The 18,793-nt window shown below is 40.3% G+C and overlaps 2 protein-coding genes across 2 annotated transcripts; both read right to left on the bottom strand.

The window, feature by feature from the left end:
- Positions 1 to 248: 248 nt before the first annotated feature.
- Positions 249 to 10,178, bottom strand: tram2 (translocation associated membrane protein 2). Its single transcript, XM_061706943.1, has 11 exons — positions 9,984 to 10,178; positions 5,841 to 5,904; positions 5,509 to 5,618; positions 4,687 to 4,803; positions 4,521 to 4,579; positions 2,892 to 2,976; positions 2,638 to 2,708; positions 2,277 to 2,381; positions 1,981 to 2,124; positions 1,187 to 1,344; positions 249 to 1,060 (listed from the first exon to the last, which is right to left on the bottom strand). The coding sequence occupies exons 1-11, from the start codon at positions 10,101 to 10,103 to the stop codon at positions 984 to 986; spliced, it is 1,110 nt and encodes a 369-aa protein (XP_061562927.1). The 5' UTR covers positions 10,104 to 10,178; the 3' UTR covers positions 249 to 983.
- Positions 10,179 to 12,838: 2,660 nt separating this feature from the next.
- On the bottom strand, positions 12,839 to 18,378 carry xkr5a (XK related 5a). The gene is made up of 7 exons (XM_061746657.1): positions 18,154 to 18,378; positions 16,845 to 17,028; positions 16,442 to 16,626; positions 16,137 to 16,349; positions 15,055 to 15,224; positions 14,697 to 14,808; positions 12,839 to 14,089 (listed from the first exon to the last, which is right to left on the bottom strand). Exons 1-7 carry the CDS (start codon positions 18,266 to 18,268, stop codon positions 13,140 to 13,142), a joined length of 1,929 nt encoding a protein of 642 aa, XP_061602641.1. The 5' UTR covers positions 18,269 to 18,378; the 3' UTR covers positions 12,839 to 13,139.
- Positions 18,379 to 18,793: the final 415 nt, after the last annotated feature.

The following is an 18,793-nucleotide window of genomic DNA, read 5'->3' as shown; positions in this document are numbered from 1 at the left end:
ACAAAATGCAATTTAATTGTAAATTTGCCAGGAGATAATTATGACCCATTTTCATCCAAAAGCTACATCTTTCTAGTCAAATTTTTTTTTTTTAAAGGCCCTTAATTGGATGTTTTTAGCTGGCAATAGTGCCACACTTCTTGAGTCACTGATTCTATTTAGTCTTAAAATGCATGGTTGCTTACAGTAGTACTTCTTAGGAAATGTGATATTAACACTTTGTTTCTTCAAAAATGGCATGAATGCTGTTGTTTCCAATAATTGATATAATTTCCCCCCCCTTTTTGTCAGAAACAAGTAGAAAAACCAGTTACATCAGATACATCCATGATTTTTTGCAGAACATTGCCATTATTTAATAAAGATATCAATAAAAAGAAAAAAAAATAACGGCATGCAGTAATATCCAACATGCATACTTAATGTAAATCTGCGACCAGTGACAAATGCATGATTTTAGCCAGAGAGCTCACATCACACCGGTTGATCAGTAACACTTTTCTGCTCCTGTGTACCAGAATGGAAAAACAAGCAAAGCCGGCTCAATGCAGAGAGCTGCAGCACTACAACCAGTACAGTACTTAACATCTGAGGATATGCATCAATATGGACACAACCATGAACATGTGCAGCACCCTGTGCTCAATTTACTTCTTTTTTTTTTCCCAAATCACTCTGCAGACAGTGGGGTGCCTTAGGATGGGACTGCATGCTGCGTGAATGTTTAAAGAAAAGCACAAAAAAAAAAAAATACTGATACAATGAGAAGAGTAAATGTCTGTTGGGCTCAAAAGAATTTCCTTGTTTTTTTTGTTTTTTTTTCCAGCATTCAAGGGTAGGTCTGTTGCAACTGAGTCCCTGTAACATCGGAGGACATTTTCAGCCAGAAGCAAGGTGGCCATGGGCTGCCAGCTTCACCGTTGAGCTGATGAGGAACCTTAGCCAGGGCTAAAGCCACTTTTCACACTCGTCAGCACGCCGTCTTAAGGGGATTTGAGTTTCTTCGTCCGGGGAGAGAGTCCATTCTCTGCTTTCAGAACTCCGTTTTCGTGGTGACCAACTAGCCGGGAGAGAAAAAGAAATCTTAATGTAACATGTCAGCGAAAGCAAGACCAAACTAGACTAAACTAATGAGCAGATTCCATCAGGTGATTTATGTTTCCTCCGAGTGGCTGTTTCAACTCACGTGAGTCCCTCTTGAGTGGCCGTATGGGTTGTTTTGTGGTAGCCTTCTTGCGAACCGCCTGTTCGTGTCTGAACTCTCTCCAGCGTCTCAGCTGGAAGCGGATAAACTTCCAGAGCAGCCAAGACTGAGTCAAGCACACCAGCAGTAGAACAGTCATCCTGAAAAGGCCCAAGGCGAGAAGATAAGTGCAACTGTTTGTTTTGGAAAATGGGTCCGACATGTTCCACATTAATGAAATCCCCTTTATAACCTTGCTTGTTTATACTGAGTCTGAAAGACACTCTGACCATTTTAAAAGTTTATGTTGCTCTGATTCTGGCTGGGATGCAATTTTTAATTAGCAATCTTCCACAATTATTGAGCACTTGGCACAAACATACACTGAAATGAAGAATCAAATCATTGAACATAATAAATATGCAGCTATCAGATTAAGAAATTATAGGATGTATTGACCAGTATGACATACATTTGGAAATATGGTGATAATCTTTCTAAAATCCCATTATATTAGTCAATTTTAAGTCCGGCTAAATTGCTTTGTATGCTTTTATTTTGAAATGCATCCTTTCCTGTAAAACCAGAACTGAAAGTCATTCTTGGCCGAGTCCCCTGTAAATCACATTGTGACACGGTAAAAGGAGCAACATGGGCACCGAGTGTAATTAGGAGCTATTAAAGTCACTGTTAACTGTAATGGCAGTGCTAAAAAATAAAATGAATCATTACCCAAAAGATGTTGGACATTGCTCGTCTAGTTTTCTCACCAGGGAATGACCGGGCTTGGGCCTCACCTTATCAGTACAGTGTTGAAGTTTCCCATCTCCAAGTCCAGCCCCTGATTCTCAGCACGAGCCAAACCAAACCCCACAGAGAGGAACATCAGGGTCAGTGTAGCCATCCGTGTAAACACAAAGCTAACCGCCCACAGATCAAACCTGACACAGACCAGCAGCACAGCATGTCATCCCAGGACTCTTCACCTCATAAGCTCACAATATTACAGGCATTCATCCTGGATACAATTTTTGCTATTCTGTGAAACTATAAATATGCATTTAGCTTTTTAAAGGGGTGAGGGAGTACTTACATTTTCTGATGGCTCTCATCAGTAAAGTACAAGAGTCTGGCAATGTGGAAGCCAAGCTCTGACACATACTGGAGGAAGAGGAGTACCAGACCCACACGACTCAAACTACACAAGAGAAAAAGGAATGATATGACAGATTAGGAAACAAAAGAAGGAAAAAGCTACAGTATTAAATATAACTATAACGTGAAGTGAAGCAAATGAAAAATCTGCTGCTGTGGAAAATCTGAAGACCGTGAACCGACTCAAAGATTGTCGAGTTTATCTTTTCAATTTCTCTTATCTCCAGCCAAGCACATTTTTGCACAATGCTTTGAATGTATAGGCAAGTTATCAAAAGGTCCTCCTTCTAGGTGCTTACTTTAACAAATATGCTGCAGAAATGTGCAGCAGATAGAGGCAGATGTACTGGAGCTGTCGAGGAATCTCCTCCTGAGAGACAAACAGTTTTTGTTATGAAAAGCACTGCATACTCGAATAGTGAAGACTTTGTTCTTTCCCACTCTGATAAATGCAAATGCAGAATTTATACAAGACCCCGGAAGGCAGAAATAAAAAAAAAGGAGAGCTTATCTACTCCTAAACTCCTCCAGTTCCCAGGGCCTCCTTACTGACCTTGCGTACTTTCTGGAAGTAGAGCTCCGGCAAGGCATGAAGCCAATAGGCCATCTGTGTGAGGTAGAAAAACTTCACCTGAAACCTGGAACACAAATCCACACACATGATGAAAGCAAAAGAAAGAGTAACAATTAACAAGTTTGCACCAATATCACTGGAATAGTGATATTTTCCTTCTTCCTGCTTCTCAGTATGTTAAAAAATGGAAACCTGTTGGTTTAGCAACATTATCCGGCTGCCCAAGCAAAGTGTTAATCTGTGTTACATAGTTTTCTCTGCTCTAAGAGGGAACTTCATTTACATATATAGTCAAGTGTAATCAGTGTGAGCGCTGCAAATAACTTTTAAAGAAGTACTGGTTCTGGCTGTGCTTTTATGGTGTATGGACAGGAAGTTACACACGCACACGCACAAAGAGAATGCGTACAAGCAACAAATGACGCAAACATGTATTGAGGGGTTGTTTGCCTTCCAGGCTCACTGGCAGAAAGGGTTCAAGAAAGTCGAAAGAGATAGCATCACCTAGTCCAAATGTGGCTGTAAAGGTCAAACGGGGGATTTTTTTCCCCGGAGAAAAGGGTTTATAAAAGAAAAGGGAACAAAAAACAACTAATGACTTATTATCCATCTAAAGATGGATAGATGTCAACACCCACCATCATACTGCCCCATTATTTTTTCTCTACCAAAACCACGTGTTAAACTTGGACCATTCTTGAGAGCAAACAGTCACACTGGAGACTCCACCACATGCTTAAAAAGCTCTGTGGCAACTCACTCCTTGGTGGAAATAGCATCTGCCTTTGATTGCCTGTAAACTGCTTTGGCATTTCCAGCAACTGACACATATGACTATATTAACAAGAAATTGTCTGTGCTTTTGACATTTGAGGCGCTACTGCTGGCACTGATTCAAGCTCTAAAACTGAATTATGCACAGAGAACTCTCCACGAAAATAATCCCTTCGTGACGTAAAGTTGCCTTGACATAACCCTACACCTTTTCCTCACGTAGTGTGCTTTAAGCTATGAATATGGTAATATGTACTGCCTCGTTGCCCGCCGTTCGCCTGCAGCTGCTCAAACACAATGAAACCAGCCGGGGCGTTACTTTCTACAACATTTAAAAACAGAAAAGTAACCGGCAGAAAACCCTTGTGACTAAATGCCTTCCATTAAAAGCCATTGGTACTTCTGGTTTGTTAACAAAGGAATTTTGTCTGAATCTATCAACATAGGAAGGCTTGCCCACAGCACTCACTTCTCATTTCTTTAATTGTAACCAGAATAAATAAATTAAATCTTTCTACGTTTTTTGATCGGATACTTTATTTGGAAATGTGTTGTCTAAGCAAAAATGCTCAAATCTGACTGCATTCTACTGTATCAGGCTTGTTTTTGCTCACTTTTGAAGTATGGTGCTGAACTGAACAAATAAGTAATGAAGAAAACTTCTTTTGGCTGTATCCAGCAGATCATCACAGTCTTCATATTGATCTGTTATAGGTTTTACATCAGATGCCCTTCCCAACAGGCTCGTCCTCATGTATCTGAGCTCTGGACCGGCACTATTTTCAGATTTATCAAAAAAAAAAAGAAAAAAAAAAGTGTTAATTACGCATATACCTGAGATGTGCATGAGGATAGTTCTCCCAGAGGCTGCTGGGATGCAGGAGATATCCCTCCTGTGTAAACAATTTAAAGAAGACAACAATTCAAAGCGTTAGTGCTGCATGTGCACGATGTCCTGGACAAGGCGACGGCCACTTGGACCCGATAAGCTCTCACTCACTGAAATGACAATGTAGAAACTCCACACACTGGACACCAAGTGAAAAACACACATCTGGCCCGACTCATTAAACTTGGTGTTCTTGCTCTTGGAAAGGTGAAGACGTCGGTTCACTTTCTGCAGTAAGAACAAAATAAATAAAGAAATAAAAGCAGGTTATGTGAGAGCTGCTGGATTCTTGTCATATTAGGCGACTGACGGGTGGACTGCGTCACTGCCAGGCACAAGGAAGTGACACTGGAACGACGAAGTGGGACAAGGAAAGACAGCAGATACTATTTATGGCGGCAGCTGAAAACCCTCTAAAGATATATTCCCTTTAAGACACTTAAGCACAGTGATGGTGCACGGTGATGGTGCTAAAATAAGACCGTTTTGCTTGCTGGTGTATTTCTAAACAACTGTGCAGCCTCTCTTCTGTCCACATAAACAGTGTCTGCACTTTTTCAGAATTAGGCTTTTAATCTTTTTTTTTTTTCCTTCCTTTTGTGTGGTTCGACTCCAAGCATTCCACTCAGCGTATTTGAATATAAAGTCCATGAAGTGAAACGGCTCACATCCTGGTTTCAGTGCACAAAATGTATTTTCGGTACTACTTCAATAGCAAACTTACTGTAAGATTTTGTACAAGTAGTATTACATCAGCAGTTAGTAAGAACACACAACTAGTGCTGAACTTTTAGAAACCGTCATCAAAAAAGCATTTCATTTACGGTATTTTTCGTCTCGTTGTCTGCTCCAAATAAACAGTACAAACAGCAGAAGACTCTGAACCTGCAATAAACTTACTGACGCACTGTGCCAGAAAGATAAGTTTCTTACATCGAGAAGATACTCCTGCACCACCGCATGGAGGATGATGGCGATGAAGAAATAGAAGAGGATGGTGGCGGAGTCCTTCCATCCATAGTGATACGTCGACACCTCTCCCTCTAAGCACACAAAGGAGGGGAAACACCAAACACCAACTGTGATCAGGTGTGTTAAAGCATCCGGGATGTTCTTATAGCCCTGTGACATTAATGCAATGATGTAATATGCAGCAGCCACAAGAGTAGAAGTGAAACTGGGTCAACTGTAAAATGCGGGCAGCTGTGGATTAACATCAGGAACATAAGTAAATGAGTATTTAAATGATATCTGGCTCCTCGTACCTGGTGATAATGTGGTGACGTTGTACTGAGGCTGAATGAACAGTATGGCCGTCTTTGCTGTTGCCTGAAATTAATTGGGAAAACCACAATTGAGTGAATCCAACTGAAAGCAACTTCAACAAGCTGGTCCTCTAAATATCATTACAAGATTAAAATATAGGAGTGCGTTCAAAATGGTATCAGGGTGGTGGAAGGACTGTAAAAAGAAACTGAAATATTTTAAAATGCTGCTTTGAAAGAAAAAAAAAACTTTATAAAAGGGATGCTGTAACAGATGTTTTCAAATTTTTCTTTATATATATATATATATATATATATATATAACTTCACCATTTCTGACGTTTCACTGCTTCAAAACTCGAGATTTAACTTTTAATGTCAATCATGGGTTGCATTTCAGGAGTAACAGTAAATTGACCAATGGCAGAAATTTTCCACTTCATTTATTTTCATCTAAAAAAGATTTTGATTAGATCTGGTCCTTGCCAGGTCCAAAAATTGAGTAAGTACATCATCATCTGAACAAGAACCTGACATGTGGCATTATTTATTTGACAAAAAGTAAGCCAAAATGAGGAGGTGGTATGTAAAAATAAGTAAATATTAAAATAAGTCTGGATAAACCACTTGTAGCACCAATCCCCTTGAAGTTAGCATTTTCTGATTAACGTTATCTGTTGCTCATCATCGTAGAGGAATTGGAGCACATTCTTCAATATGACGCTGCTCAAGTTCTTCGAGGTTTATGAAAATTCTTTTGCGGACAAATTGTTAAAATCCTGACCTCAATTTTATCACTTTAATTCTATTTTTCCGGTCATGCTCTTGCAGGTTGGCTGGTGTCCTTGGGATCTTTGTCCTCTTCCATGACCCAAGTTCAGCTACGTTTAAGCTTTCAGACGAATTACCTCACATTTGACTCTGGAATACTTCAGAATATAAATAAGTTCATGCTCTATGACAGCAAGGTGCTTTTATTGCAAAGCAAACCCAAATCACCCCACTGACTATGCTAAACAACTGGTGTCAGGAGTTTATTGTAATATGGTATGTTTGGTTTTTGACAAACGTGGCATTATGCATTTGGCCAAACAGCTCTACTTTGGTTTCATCTTTCAAGAAATGTTGTGGTTTGTTTGGATGCAACTTTACAAACCAAAGCTGTGCTGCCATGTTCTTTTATGAACGACTATGCAATACAACCCATTCTAGCAACAGTTACTCCTCAATGCTTATGTCTTTCCTTCTTGGCACTGTATTCACACAGAACTAAAAGATCCAGAGCAGCAAACCGCTGAAACGTCTGCTGTAAAAGGGAGATGCTCATACTTAATGATCAATAAATAATTTGCATTTGATTGGCTTTTGATTGGCTTTTAGTAAGGGTGAACTCACTCTCCTCTCCTCCTTAAGAACAGATTTTTTTTTTTTTTTTTTTTTTTTTAAATAGCTTTAGTTACAAAAGGTGTCTAATTCTTTGGATCACTTCATGTAGGCCAGCCAATCAAAAGAGTAAGAAAACAAAGAGATACAAAATTACTTACAAAAGATGTGAAACAGCAACCCAGAAAGGCACACAACAAAAGACTAAAAATGCACTCAAGTAAAAAAAAGGGAGAAAACGTGTAAAGTGGCAGAATCAGTGAAAAATAGTAATTCAAATATATTGTGAATGCAAGTAAAAGCACTTATGACAAAAAAAAATATGAAGCAATAAAAACATACCATGTTTAGTGAAAAAATCAAATTGCAAAAAGAAAAAATGATGCTAAATACATGGGAAATGGTTTCAAAGGGTAGCCAAAAAAAAAGGAAAATAGTTACAAAATAATAAAAAGAAAAGCAAGAGCAAGGACACACAAAAAGGACAGTGAAGACATCATGAATAAAATAAAAATCACAGCACATAATAGGTTTTGCTGTGCTATTGCATCTCCTTGGGTCTGTGAGTAAAATGCTCGTCATGTCATGTTAGTGCTGAGGGAGGATTCCTGCACATCAGCGCCCAGGGGACTGTTTTCTTGTGTCCTGTCGTGACAAGATGACTTGAAAGCAGCAACAACCGAGGAAATCAAACTGAAACGCCATTCAAATTGCTTTCAGGTAACCAAATTATTGCGAAAAAAAACTTGGTCAATCAAGCCTATCTGCACGTGGTTGTACAGATAGTGAAATAATACTAATAATACTAGTAATACATGCGTGCAACAAGTCAACAGTGCTGCTTTTATGCACCGACGCAGATACGTGTCACTAAAAATCTCAAATTCAAATGTATGAAATTTTACATTTTTCTTTTACTAGTAATAAAATTAAAGAGGCTAATTTTAAATGTATTCACAAACTGTATTTAACTCCAATTAAAATGCACAAAATTTCAAAGGATATCTCTTCAAAATGTCCAAGATGTAAAAGAATCGATGGAACATTTGTACATATGTTTTGGGAATGTGATCTTTTAATAAGTTTCTGGAAATCAATTCATTCCTTCAAACAATCAGTATTAGAAATTAATTTTGATTTAAGCTCCAATTTGTATTTATTAAATGACACACTGGATCTTCAGTTAGACCGGAAAAAAAGCAGGATATTAATTATGATCACATACTTCGCTAAGAAATGCATACTTTTACTTTGGAAAGATGATTCCCCTCCAACTTTCAAGTTTTTTTTGGATCAAATTTCAGTTTTTTTACCATTGGAAAAATTAACTTTAGAAAAATACAACCGTGCTCATATTTTTCAAGAATTTTGGTTCCCATTATTCTCAAAACTGGATAATTTTTCCAAAGGGGACTAATGAGTATCTTTATTTTCGAACTTGTGCCTTATATGTATGTATGTTTGTATGTATGGAGATATATATATATATATATATATATATATATATATATATATATATATATATATATATATATATATATATATATATAGTTTGATATCGCTGTTGCTGCCATTATATATATATATTTTTTTTTTAATATTTATTTAATTTTGTTCTCCCTTAATGTATGTTTTTTTTGTTTTTTTTTTTCCCTAGGGTAATTATGGGGAGGGTAGGAATGTGGGTATAATAGAAATCATGCATGTGAAAATGTGAATTGTGAAAATTATTGTGAAATAAAAAGATATTAAAAAAAAAAATTCAAATTTATATCTAAAGCACTCTTGTTCCCTTTTTTTCCGAAACCAGAAAAAAGTGAAGGAAATCCCCTTCTTATTTCCACCACAGCAGCTGTGTGACTGCAGCCAGGGCTCTGAAACTTTAAATGACCAGGCAGCAGCCCGGGACACTTTTAACACATATGGGAGAAACGATTAGTTAATAAAACCTGTAATTAATGCAGTTTGTGATCGTCAGTCGTGAAGTCATTTCAGGTCAAAGCGGTGGTTATGAACAGCTGAAAGCCAAAGTGGCCAGAAGCATTGGCGAAAAGATTGAGACGTGGCAGTCAACTAATAGCGTCAAGTTAGCCAGGAAAAGGGTCGAGCAACTTCCGCTGGGTGTTTTCAAAATTAAAGCTTCTAACGTGGACGTGTGTTTGACCGGGTTTAACTTGCATTAAAAAAAACGGTGGCGCCTTTAAGTTGAAGGCGGAAAACGCTTTTTTTTCCTGTAAAAATTTGGTTCTCTGCAGTTTTTGACAAACTTTGGAATTAAAACGTATTAGCAGAGGTTTCGCTGGAAAGTTAACGTGAAAGAGGTAGAACATAAATCTTAGTTTAACTTTTTTGTTTTTTAGTCTCCCACGCGTTTATGTCAATAAAATAATATTTAATATGTTTAGATAAAGAAATGAAAACATTTTTAAGAGCAAGGCGCCAAATGTTTTAACATAATGCAACACACGTAAAAGTTGTTCTATTAGTTGTTGTTATAAGCACCATCTGTCTCCACACTGTGAACAGATAAACGATCATTGTTCACAAAACTTGCAAAAACTTGCAGCAAGATCTCAACATATCCTCGAAGCTGTACGGTAAAAGTTCTCTAAAACAATCAAACATGCAAACATTGTTACACATCGGAGGGCGATTCGGCCGGACAGGAATTCAAGTTACATCAGTGGTGAAAGAGTAACAGACTGCAGTCTTAAAACAGCTGAGACGATGGAAGAAAAGAAGAATGTGAGTTCATCTCACCTCAAACATTAATCCAATCAAAATAAAAATCACCAGAGTGAAGACAATGTCGGCATGGTTTTGAATTAAGAATTCTTGGCTGAAAAAAGGGTAACTTTTGTTTCTCCGGCGAAATGCCATGTTATCTCAGGGGTTTTCTCTGTGATTTTATAAATCTGAAAATTTCTGTCTACGAAGTTCAGGAGTTAACTTTCCCGCTGATGTGCGCATGCGCATTTTCTTAAAGGGCCAGTGCCATAAATACCTTCTTTGACGCCGTTAACAAAATAAGGTAAAGTAGTAGTGGAAGGTAATTAAACGCTTTCACACAAGTCCTGCACTTACTAAGGTACTCATATAGCTTTGATATTTTCAGTTTTTATATTCCATAATTTTATTTCAAACGTTTGAAAATAAAATTACAAGGTACACGTTGCAAAAAGAAATACATTTTGAAATCCATTACCATATATTCAATTACTTTTAGAAGTAGAAAAGGGATGCTTGATTGATAGAAATATGATTATTTCCGTGTTTATATACCAACAATTTTAAAGCTTCAAGTGTTGAAATGGCAGAGGATCATTTTTCTTAGACCAACATGTTTAACCTTTAAACGTTTTCTTTTTAAAGTATTCATCAGTTCTGGACGCTGTTCTGGTTTTCTAATTATATCAAAGTACGGTGTCTTAAGAAGCACATTCACTACATGACTTTTACTTGAAGTGAAACAGTGTTTTACTCTGGAAAAAGTTGCTATGAAATGGAAAATATATATATATATATATATATATATATATATATATATATATATATATATATATATATATATATATATATATATATATATATATATAAACAAAACGTACATATTTCCTTGCAGACAGCTTGAACTGAAGATATTTAATCTTTTTTCTTCTCAACTTCATTACATTTGTTTCAAAACATCAGTTTTAGCATTTCAAGCCTGCAACACAATCCAAAAAGGTGGCACAGGGGAATTTCAGTGAAAGTAAAGTAAAAAAAAAAAAGGTAAATAAATGAATAAATATCTTATTTCAAATAGCTGATTATAATGATGACTTGACACAAAAGTGGTATCCCTGGAAGTCTGATTATCTGAGAAGCAAAATTGTGTAGAAGATTTCCACTGAGGATCTCAAACAAATATGTAAGGAAAATCATTTAAAATGTTTAGAAAATAATGATCCCGGAAGACTGAAAAGAGTTTACATATTTTTCCTCACAGTGCAGGATATAATGAAATAATCTAGAGCAGTTTCAGGTCTACACGTACCTGGGATTTAGGCCACAACATGAAGGTCCATTATTGGTTAATACCTAATATAACCACGTGGGCAGAGGATTATCTTGGGAAATCTTTCCCAAACATTACAATACGAAGCAAATGCCACTTAAATTGTTACTGTGCAAAAAAAAGGCCTCATGCTGAAACCATCCAGAGGTAAAGTTGGGCTCAGAGAAACAGGGACGGCCGTCACACAGTATACACGTGTTCTGGTCAGATACATTTGTATTCCAGATCTTTTTTTGAAGAGCTGGGTACCGTGTGCTTGGACCAAAGACAAAAAGGGCAACCCAGACTGTTATCAAGTCCAAAACCCAGTCTGTGATGGTATGGGGTCGTATCATCCCCTGCCTCCATGACGACATCTATTTTAAGGATGACAACATGATACAAAACCACCATCTGCACACGTGACAAAGGCATGACTGAGTAAAAAGAGGGTGCGAGTAATGGACTGGCATGTGCGTTGTCTTGACCTGTCAGCAGAGGATGTGTGGAGAATTTTAAAACTAAAAATGCAACAACTATGACATAGCACTGATGCACCCCTTACGACCTTTTTATTAAAAACGTAAAAAAAAAAAAAGGTAAATGGAGGAGACGATATTTTCAGGTTATGTTGCAGGCATCATTGCAAACAAAATGGTTTGGTATGTTTTAAGACTATTTTAGCCCAAGGATGACAAAGAAGTTTTAAATGTTTAAAGGCATCAGCTGTGAAGAAAAAAAATAATATTTTACCTTATATGAAGGGGAAAAAAACACTTTCTTCAGTACACGTAATTCCAGGCTCCTGTTTATTGCTGATTTAAAGCCACCAGTGGCCTTGCACGTCACAGCTCAAAATCATATACAGTAGGCAGTCAACTGGCCACAAGAGAACACCCGGCATCATTTCACTGTGTTGTAAGTGATTTCATCCCTGTTTCAGGACAGCAAAGTTCAAGTTTTATCCTTTAAAATTTGCAACCGGGAGCACATGAAAATAAAGAAAAATCACCACAAATATCTTTTCATGTCGTCTCCCAGCAGACATATTCTTTTCAAACATAGTGTTCATTTCAAAAATACTTCAGCAATTACATGATCAACATGTAAAGAAAGTTAAAACCTCAAACACAGTTCTCCCAGAATCACACATCCGCCCTGCTCAATACCATGCCACTTAAAATCATTCACAAAAATACCGCTCATAAATGTCAGCAGAGAGCAGGGATATGTTTTTACTTTTTAAATGAGAGTAACAAATGAAATAAATAAATAAAAAGAACACAGCAATCACAGCAATAGACATATAGTACAGAAGATACTTGTGCTTTTAAAAAGCCAAATAGATCCAGCATACACTGTTTAAAGATACAGAGATGAGAAATGTCAGAAACAAATTCTCTTTCGTTATATAGCTGGAATTATCACAGTAAAACAATTAACCACCCGCTTTGAGCTGTCTGAGATATCTAGCTAAGTTCATCAGTACAAATCGTACTTCCTTTATAAGTGATTCTAGTCTGGCAGAACCAGAGTATATAATTCCTACGACTTAAGTTAAGTGCTGCCAAAAAGTGTGTCTCTGAGTTATAGCAACTGCCCGTGTGGCCAGTTAGCTCTTGAATTCCCTGCTTGATGCAACATTATGTGCCAAAAGTTAAGGTAATACATTTAGAAAACGATTTATGGTTTGTGAAATCTTCAGATTATTCCAAAGTTGTTGCATTGACTTGGCCACATCCTGTTGAATACACATTGACATAAAGGAGGGGGTATTGCTGCCATCATTGTGCACTACACTGAGCAGATGATAAAGCTGGTGTGAGCCGTTGATGTTGATAAACTGTGTTAACCGTTTCCCTGATTCTGTCATGAGGAAGCTAGAAATGATCGTCGTCATCTCTGCTGGACATTATGAGCTGCCTCCTTGGACCTGTGAGATGGGGGACGCTGGAGGGAGAGTCAAACACCCCGGAGTCCAGTTTAGGAGTGGATGTGCAGCGCGGTCCGACCCGGCCCATGAGTCCACGCACGTCTCTGTGGAGGGCCGGATCGCTAGGGATGGAGGAGAGGCGACCCCGCTGCGTCAGGCTGCCACTGTCCCGGTCCAAACGGGGGTTACTGGCGCTGCTGGGAGACTGGGGATCAGCGCTGAAGTATATGGTTGAGCTTGACTCTGTAGGGAAGAAATTTGGCTCCGGACTGTCCCCAAACACAGACTTACCCTCAGGCGAGCTGCGCTTGAAATCTGATGCGGGTGACTCCATTGGGCTCTCCATCTCTAGACTCTCATCCTCCTCGTCTTCAGGGTGATCAGTGGAAGTGGGGTCACTTATGCTTTGAAACTCCTCTTTGCAGTCCGAGAGGGGAGCCAGGCCCTTCCCCTGCGACTCGGAGGTGGACACGGCCTCGCAGCTGCCTCCGGCCGTAATAGTCATGCCCTCGTTACTCTTGAACCCTTGGTTGTACTGTTCCATGTCTAGCGTTGCAGTCGCTCCCCCAGCCCCGTACGCCCGGTGGATTTTACCGACGTCTCCCGTTTTCAGGGCCAGGCGGATCAAGAGCCAGTGGTGGTGGTAGCACGGACAAGAACTGTTAGGCTGGACTCCGCAAGGCCCCGGGTGCTCCAGCAGACAGCCGGCCACGCCTGAGAGGGAGAAGCTACCGTGGTTTGGAATGGCCGGGGCTCGCAGACTCTTATCCCCGAGAGAGAAGGAGGACTCCCCTTGTTCTATGCACGTGCTCCCCACGGGATGATGGCTTGTACCCTGGGAGATCTCTGTGGACTTGGGATGGAGGAAGCGATAATACAGGATGAGAGAGGCGGCACCTGGGTAGCACAGGGACAGGGAAACATGTTTTTTAGTGTACACTAGTAGCAAATAGCAAAACTCTTGCATCAAATACAAATAAGGAAGTGCAATTAAAAATAATCTGAATTTACCTTATTGCTTTTCTTATTTTAAATATATAGAGATAGCTTATTATAAATTTGTTTTAAGAAATTTAAGTCTATGCATATGCTTTGCCCACATCAGGGCGAGGGATATGTGCTCCTTCCTTTTTCTTCTCCATGTGTGTCTAGGACTTCAGGCATCTGGTGAGGAGGCCCCCTAGATACCTCCTTTAGGAGGTCTTTCGCTAGGAGGTCCCGCAGCAGACCCAGGAAGATACTTTGGAGAAATGACATCGCTCAGTTGGCCTGGAAACACTTTAGTATCCCCAGAGAATAGGTGGAATGGACACCAAGGAGGTGGCCAGTCTGGCCCTCTCCTCTTTGGGATGCTCCGTTTCTTCTCGTCAGGACTGGTTCTAATTTCTGAAAATCCCCTACTGGAGTCGTGTCAATCACATCCAACTGAAAAGTAATACTGTTAACAATAATCAAAGTTTCTGCTTCAATGTAAATAAAATAATCTGCGAACAGAATGACTCACCGAAGAGAAAGCTACACAATGCAGTGGTGGGAAGGGTCATGTTGTCCCATGATGCTTCGCTCAGGAAGTCGGAGGCGGCCAGCAGCAGAGTGATGTTCTCCACTAGCATGAACTGAAAGAGGACAGAAGGTCACATCATCAGTCATCTGGAGACAGCCTGACGTCACTGTGAGCTGAGGACGCAGAGGTGAGAATGACGGTGCAAACTGCATGCTTATGTACGCATATAAGTCTGTGTGCGTGCTGCTCTGTGTGGGACGATGAGACCGAGCTGTGCGTGGAACGCAAAACTATAATCTGAAAACAAAAACAGATAGAGGGGCAATAACTTTTTTTATTTGTTGAAGTAATGCCTTACTGCATAGAAACCAGCCATGCGAAAGCGCGAGGGTCCATCCTTGACGTTGAGGAAGAGGAAGACATGGACGAGCCCCAGGACGCCATTAAATGCACGCCAACACCAGGGACCGGTGCAGATGTCTGGTTGCTGTGATACCAGCCAGAAGGAAGCCGTGAGCCAGTGAAAACCTGGAGGTCAATACAAAAATAGACTACAAGGTGCAATAGAGTATCCATATACACAGCATCAAACCGAAGCAGAGGAGCAAGTGGAGGCTGGACCAGGAGCACCGACTCCAACACTCTGAGCAGGGCTGGGCGATATGGACCAAAAGTCATATCTCGATATTTTCTAGCTGAATGGCGATACTCGATATATATCGATATTTTTTCTGTGACATAATTGGGGTTTCCCCCAAAGCATTATAGCATCTCTGTTAGCTTCATTTTTTTCTGAGGCAAACCCTTAAAAAAACAGTCAGTTTTAGCCTCGTGCCAAATGTCACACAGGTTCCTTTATTAACAGAGGGCTGCACAATATCAAAATGTATAAAACAAATGAAATAAAAATAAACTGCCTGCATATATAAAATAAAAATACTTCTTGAATAAAATAAAACAAATATCCCTTTCCTGCATAACCATTAAATTAAAATACACTGTGCAATTAATACAATTTAGACAGTAACAGGCAGACTTTTCCACTGAGGTTGACAGTTGTGCAAATAACAAAACATTTGTGCAAATCTCAAATAAAACATTCAAGTCAATTTGTCACAAAATAAGCTATATCAAAATCATGAAAAAAAAAAAATAATAATATATCGATATAAACGATATTGTCTCGTACCATATCGCGTTTGAAAATATATCGATATATATTAAAATCTCGATATATCGCCCAGCCCTAACTCTGAGCACAACTACATAACTCATTAATTTACCTTAAAGACGAGGCTTAGATTTAGAAACATTCTGAATTAAATCACAAACAATATCTGCATCGCTCTCTCTCTCAGTCCTCTGTTTCTGTTTGGATATTTTGTTGCTATTTGTGACATTTTTTGATTCCAGCACACCAATTTTGCCTTCAGCGCTCACCTGCCACTCCACAGACCCACCAGTTGAAGACTCTGGCAAAGAACATGAGGCAAGTCACCCTAGCTCCCAGCATTCCCGTCCTCCACACCAGCTGGCACAGCAGGGCCGCTGGAGGCATGGCTAAATGGCCCGGTCGTATCAGGCAGCACGCTCGGCTGTACAGCACCAGCGCCCAGGAAATGGACAGCACGCACAAGCCACAGCAGTAGCCCACTGAGAGTAAAAACAGAGGCAAAGCATTTGAGAGTAGAGTTCATTTCCAGTTCAAATATTGCTTAGAACGACTAACATTAACACAAGTTTACCCGGTGACATGATGCCCACATCAGTTGACACCACGACATACGCCTGCAGCAGGCTCTGAGGCAGCGTGAGGACGAGGGCCTCCAGCAGCCAAAGGGCAGCAACATCTGCCTGCTGCATGACAGCATATCCCAGTTCAGCTACTGAGTCCTGCATACGGAGCACAGACCTCATGCAGTCCCACAATCTGCCAGAAGAGGGAGACAGAGGCAAAAACCAGAGCAGTCATAACCTTCTTATTAAGGTTACAAAGACAGAATGATGTGGAAACAGCTTTCTTCCTCCCTAACAGACCTACAGTAAGACATCAAATGTAGTCGTGTTTACTTCCAATCACTGTCTACTTTATGAAATCTTAAAATATTTACAAATCTGTGAATCTATCCAAAGCGGCAAAGATCTTACCTTTTGAAGATGCCCAAGTGAAGTATATGGATGACAGAGAGGTAGCATCGCCTGTCATCACCATCATCATAGTACCATTTCACACTCAGCAGCTGAACCGCTGTCCCCGGAAGAAAAAGACCCAGTGTGAGGCCCGCCCACTGCGTCTCCTCATTCCAGAGGTAAAACCCTATACAATAGATCACTAACGTGCACACAGACAACATGCAGATGCAAGTCGGTGAGAGTATTCACAATTCAGATGTAAAATAGGTTACAATGTGTCAGGAAGGCCGGGCCGGGACTACGATGCTTTGCAAGGATGCACAAATCATTGCAGCCAGTTAACGACGTGTGAGGACACAATGACAACAGCAGAGGACAACAGAGTCTCAGAAAAGTTCAAAAAAGCACATACATGATTTTGATTTAATTATCCTAATGAGATTGGAGTTGGGGCTTTAACACAGCTGTCAAGCACGTGATCATTGGGTAAACTGAACCTAATGCACCTCTTAACGTTCTGTCTTGTCAAGGATCCAAAAAGGGTTTAGTCCAAGCAGCATCAGAGTGTTTTATTTGATCTTCAGGGAATAATATGTCTGCTGGAGACAAAGTCATACTTTGTGCTCATCTAGTCGTGTCTCCGACATCCTGACCTTGTCTCATAGATCCGCTTATCCAGGGGGTGATAACCCTGTGCAGCAGTGTTATGAACACAGACTCCAGATGTGCCTTCATTTGAGTACTGCTGTACTAGTAATAGCAGTATCAGTGTTAATAATATTCTAATATTTGTGACTGTGTATTAAGCATTATATACAGGAATCAAGGACAGGCTACTGATATTTAACAGTTCATTATTGCAAAGATTATTGGCTTTGTGATCCCGATTGATGACCCCTAGCAAAACTGTCCACGTTGCAGTATTCTTGTACAAACGCCAGCCAGGTTGGAGTTCACTGGCAATGGCTGTATAATAACACCTCCGTTTTCATTGCGTTAAGGCTGATTTATGGTTCCGCGTTACACCAACGCAGAGCGTACGCCGAAGGCGCGCAACGTACGGCGCGCGTCGCCGCGTACCGTACGGCGTAGGATACGCCGTACCTTACGGCATAAGCCTGCGTCGATTTAACGCGGAACCATAAATCAGGCTTTAATGACCTGACCTGTGTGGGCTATTGAACGAGCATCCAGCGCACGCTTTCATGACTGGGCATGACAATGAAATCAAACATTCTGTCAGGCTGTTTTTTTTTTCAATCCAAACATTCATGTTGGCGTGCAGCACCAGTAAAGCTAGCGTGCGGCCATGCATGCCACTTACGCGAGCTGCGCTCGGCCACGATGACCAGCGCCGACACGCCGAGCAGCAGCGCCTGGCAGCCGGCGGTCAGGCGGCCGCTCCTGCGGGCCAGCGCTGCGGCGGCGGCCTGCATCATGCTGCGGGGGTGTGGGCGCGACGGTGAGCCGGTGACATTAACCCTGGCATCATCCTCCACCGGGGGCTCGTCCGCTCCCTGATTCCTCTCCTCCTCCTCCTCCTCCCGCTGCAGCCTGCCCCGCTGTCAGAGTACATGACGTCATGGCGAGGTGAGCACTTAAAGGGGAATCAGCGGCCCCGCGCGACCGGTGTTCTGCTGAAAAATGCTACCTAATGTTTTTCTCTACCTTTTGTAGAGCTACAATCATTTTTTGCCAATATGCAACTCATACCATGCCATAAATTGGTAAAGGCTCTCCAAAAAATACTGCACAGGGAATCATTTATTGTGCTTACCTTTCTTGTTTATTTGTCCTAAACAGCCAACAGTGTGTGTCACTGATTACTTAACTGTTATATTCGTAAATCATAATTTTAAGGGTTTTGGGCATGTAGTGTCTACTCATCTCAAATTCTTCTCACCATCTTCCTTTTATCCTATGGGACTACTTTATGCACGATCAATATATGGATGAAATATGGA

The sequence above is a fragment of the Cololabis saira genome, chromosome 18 (assembly GCF_033807715.1).
Source record: "Cololabis saira isolate AMF1-May2022 chromosome 18, fColSai1.1, whole genome shotgun sequence".
NCBI classification, from domain to species: Eukaryota; Metazoa; Chordata; class Actinopteri; order Beloniformes; family Belonidae; genus Cololabis; species Cololabis saira.
The sequence above is the reverse complement of the archived record's forward strand: the minus strand, read 5'-3'. Positions and strand labels throughout refer to the sequence as shown.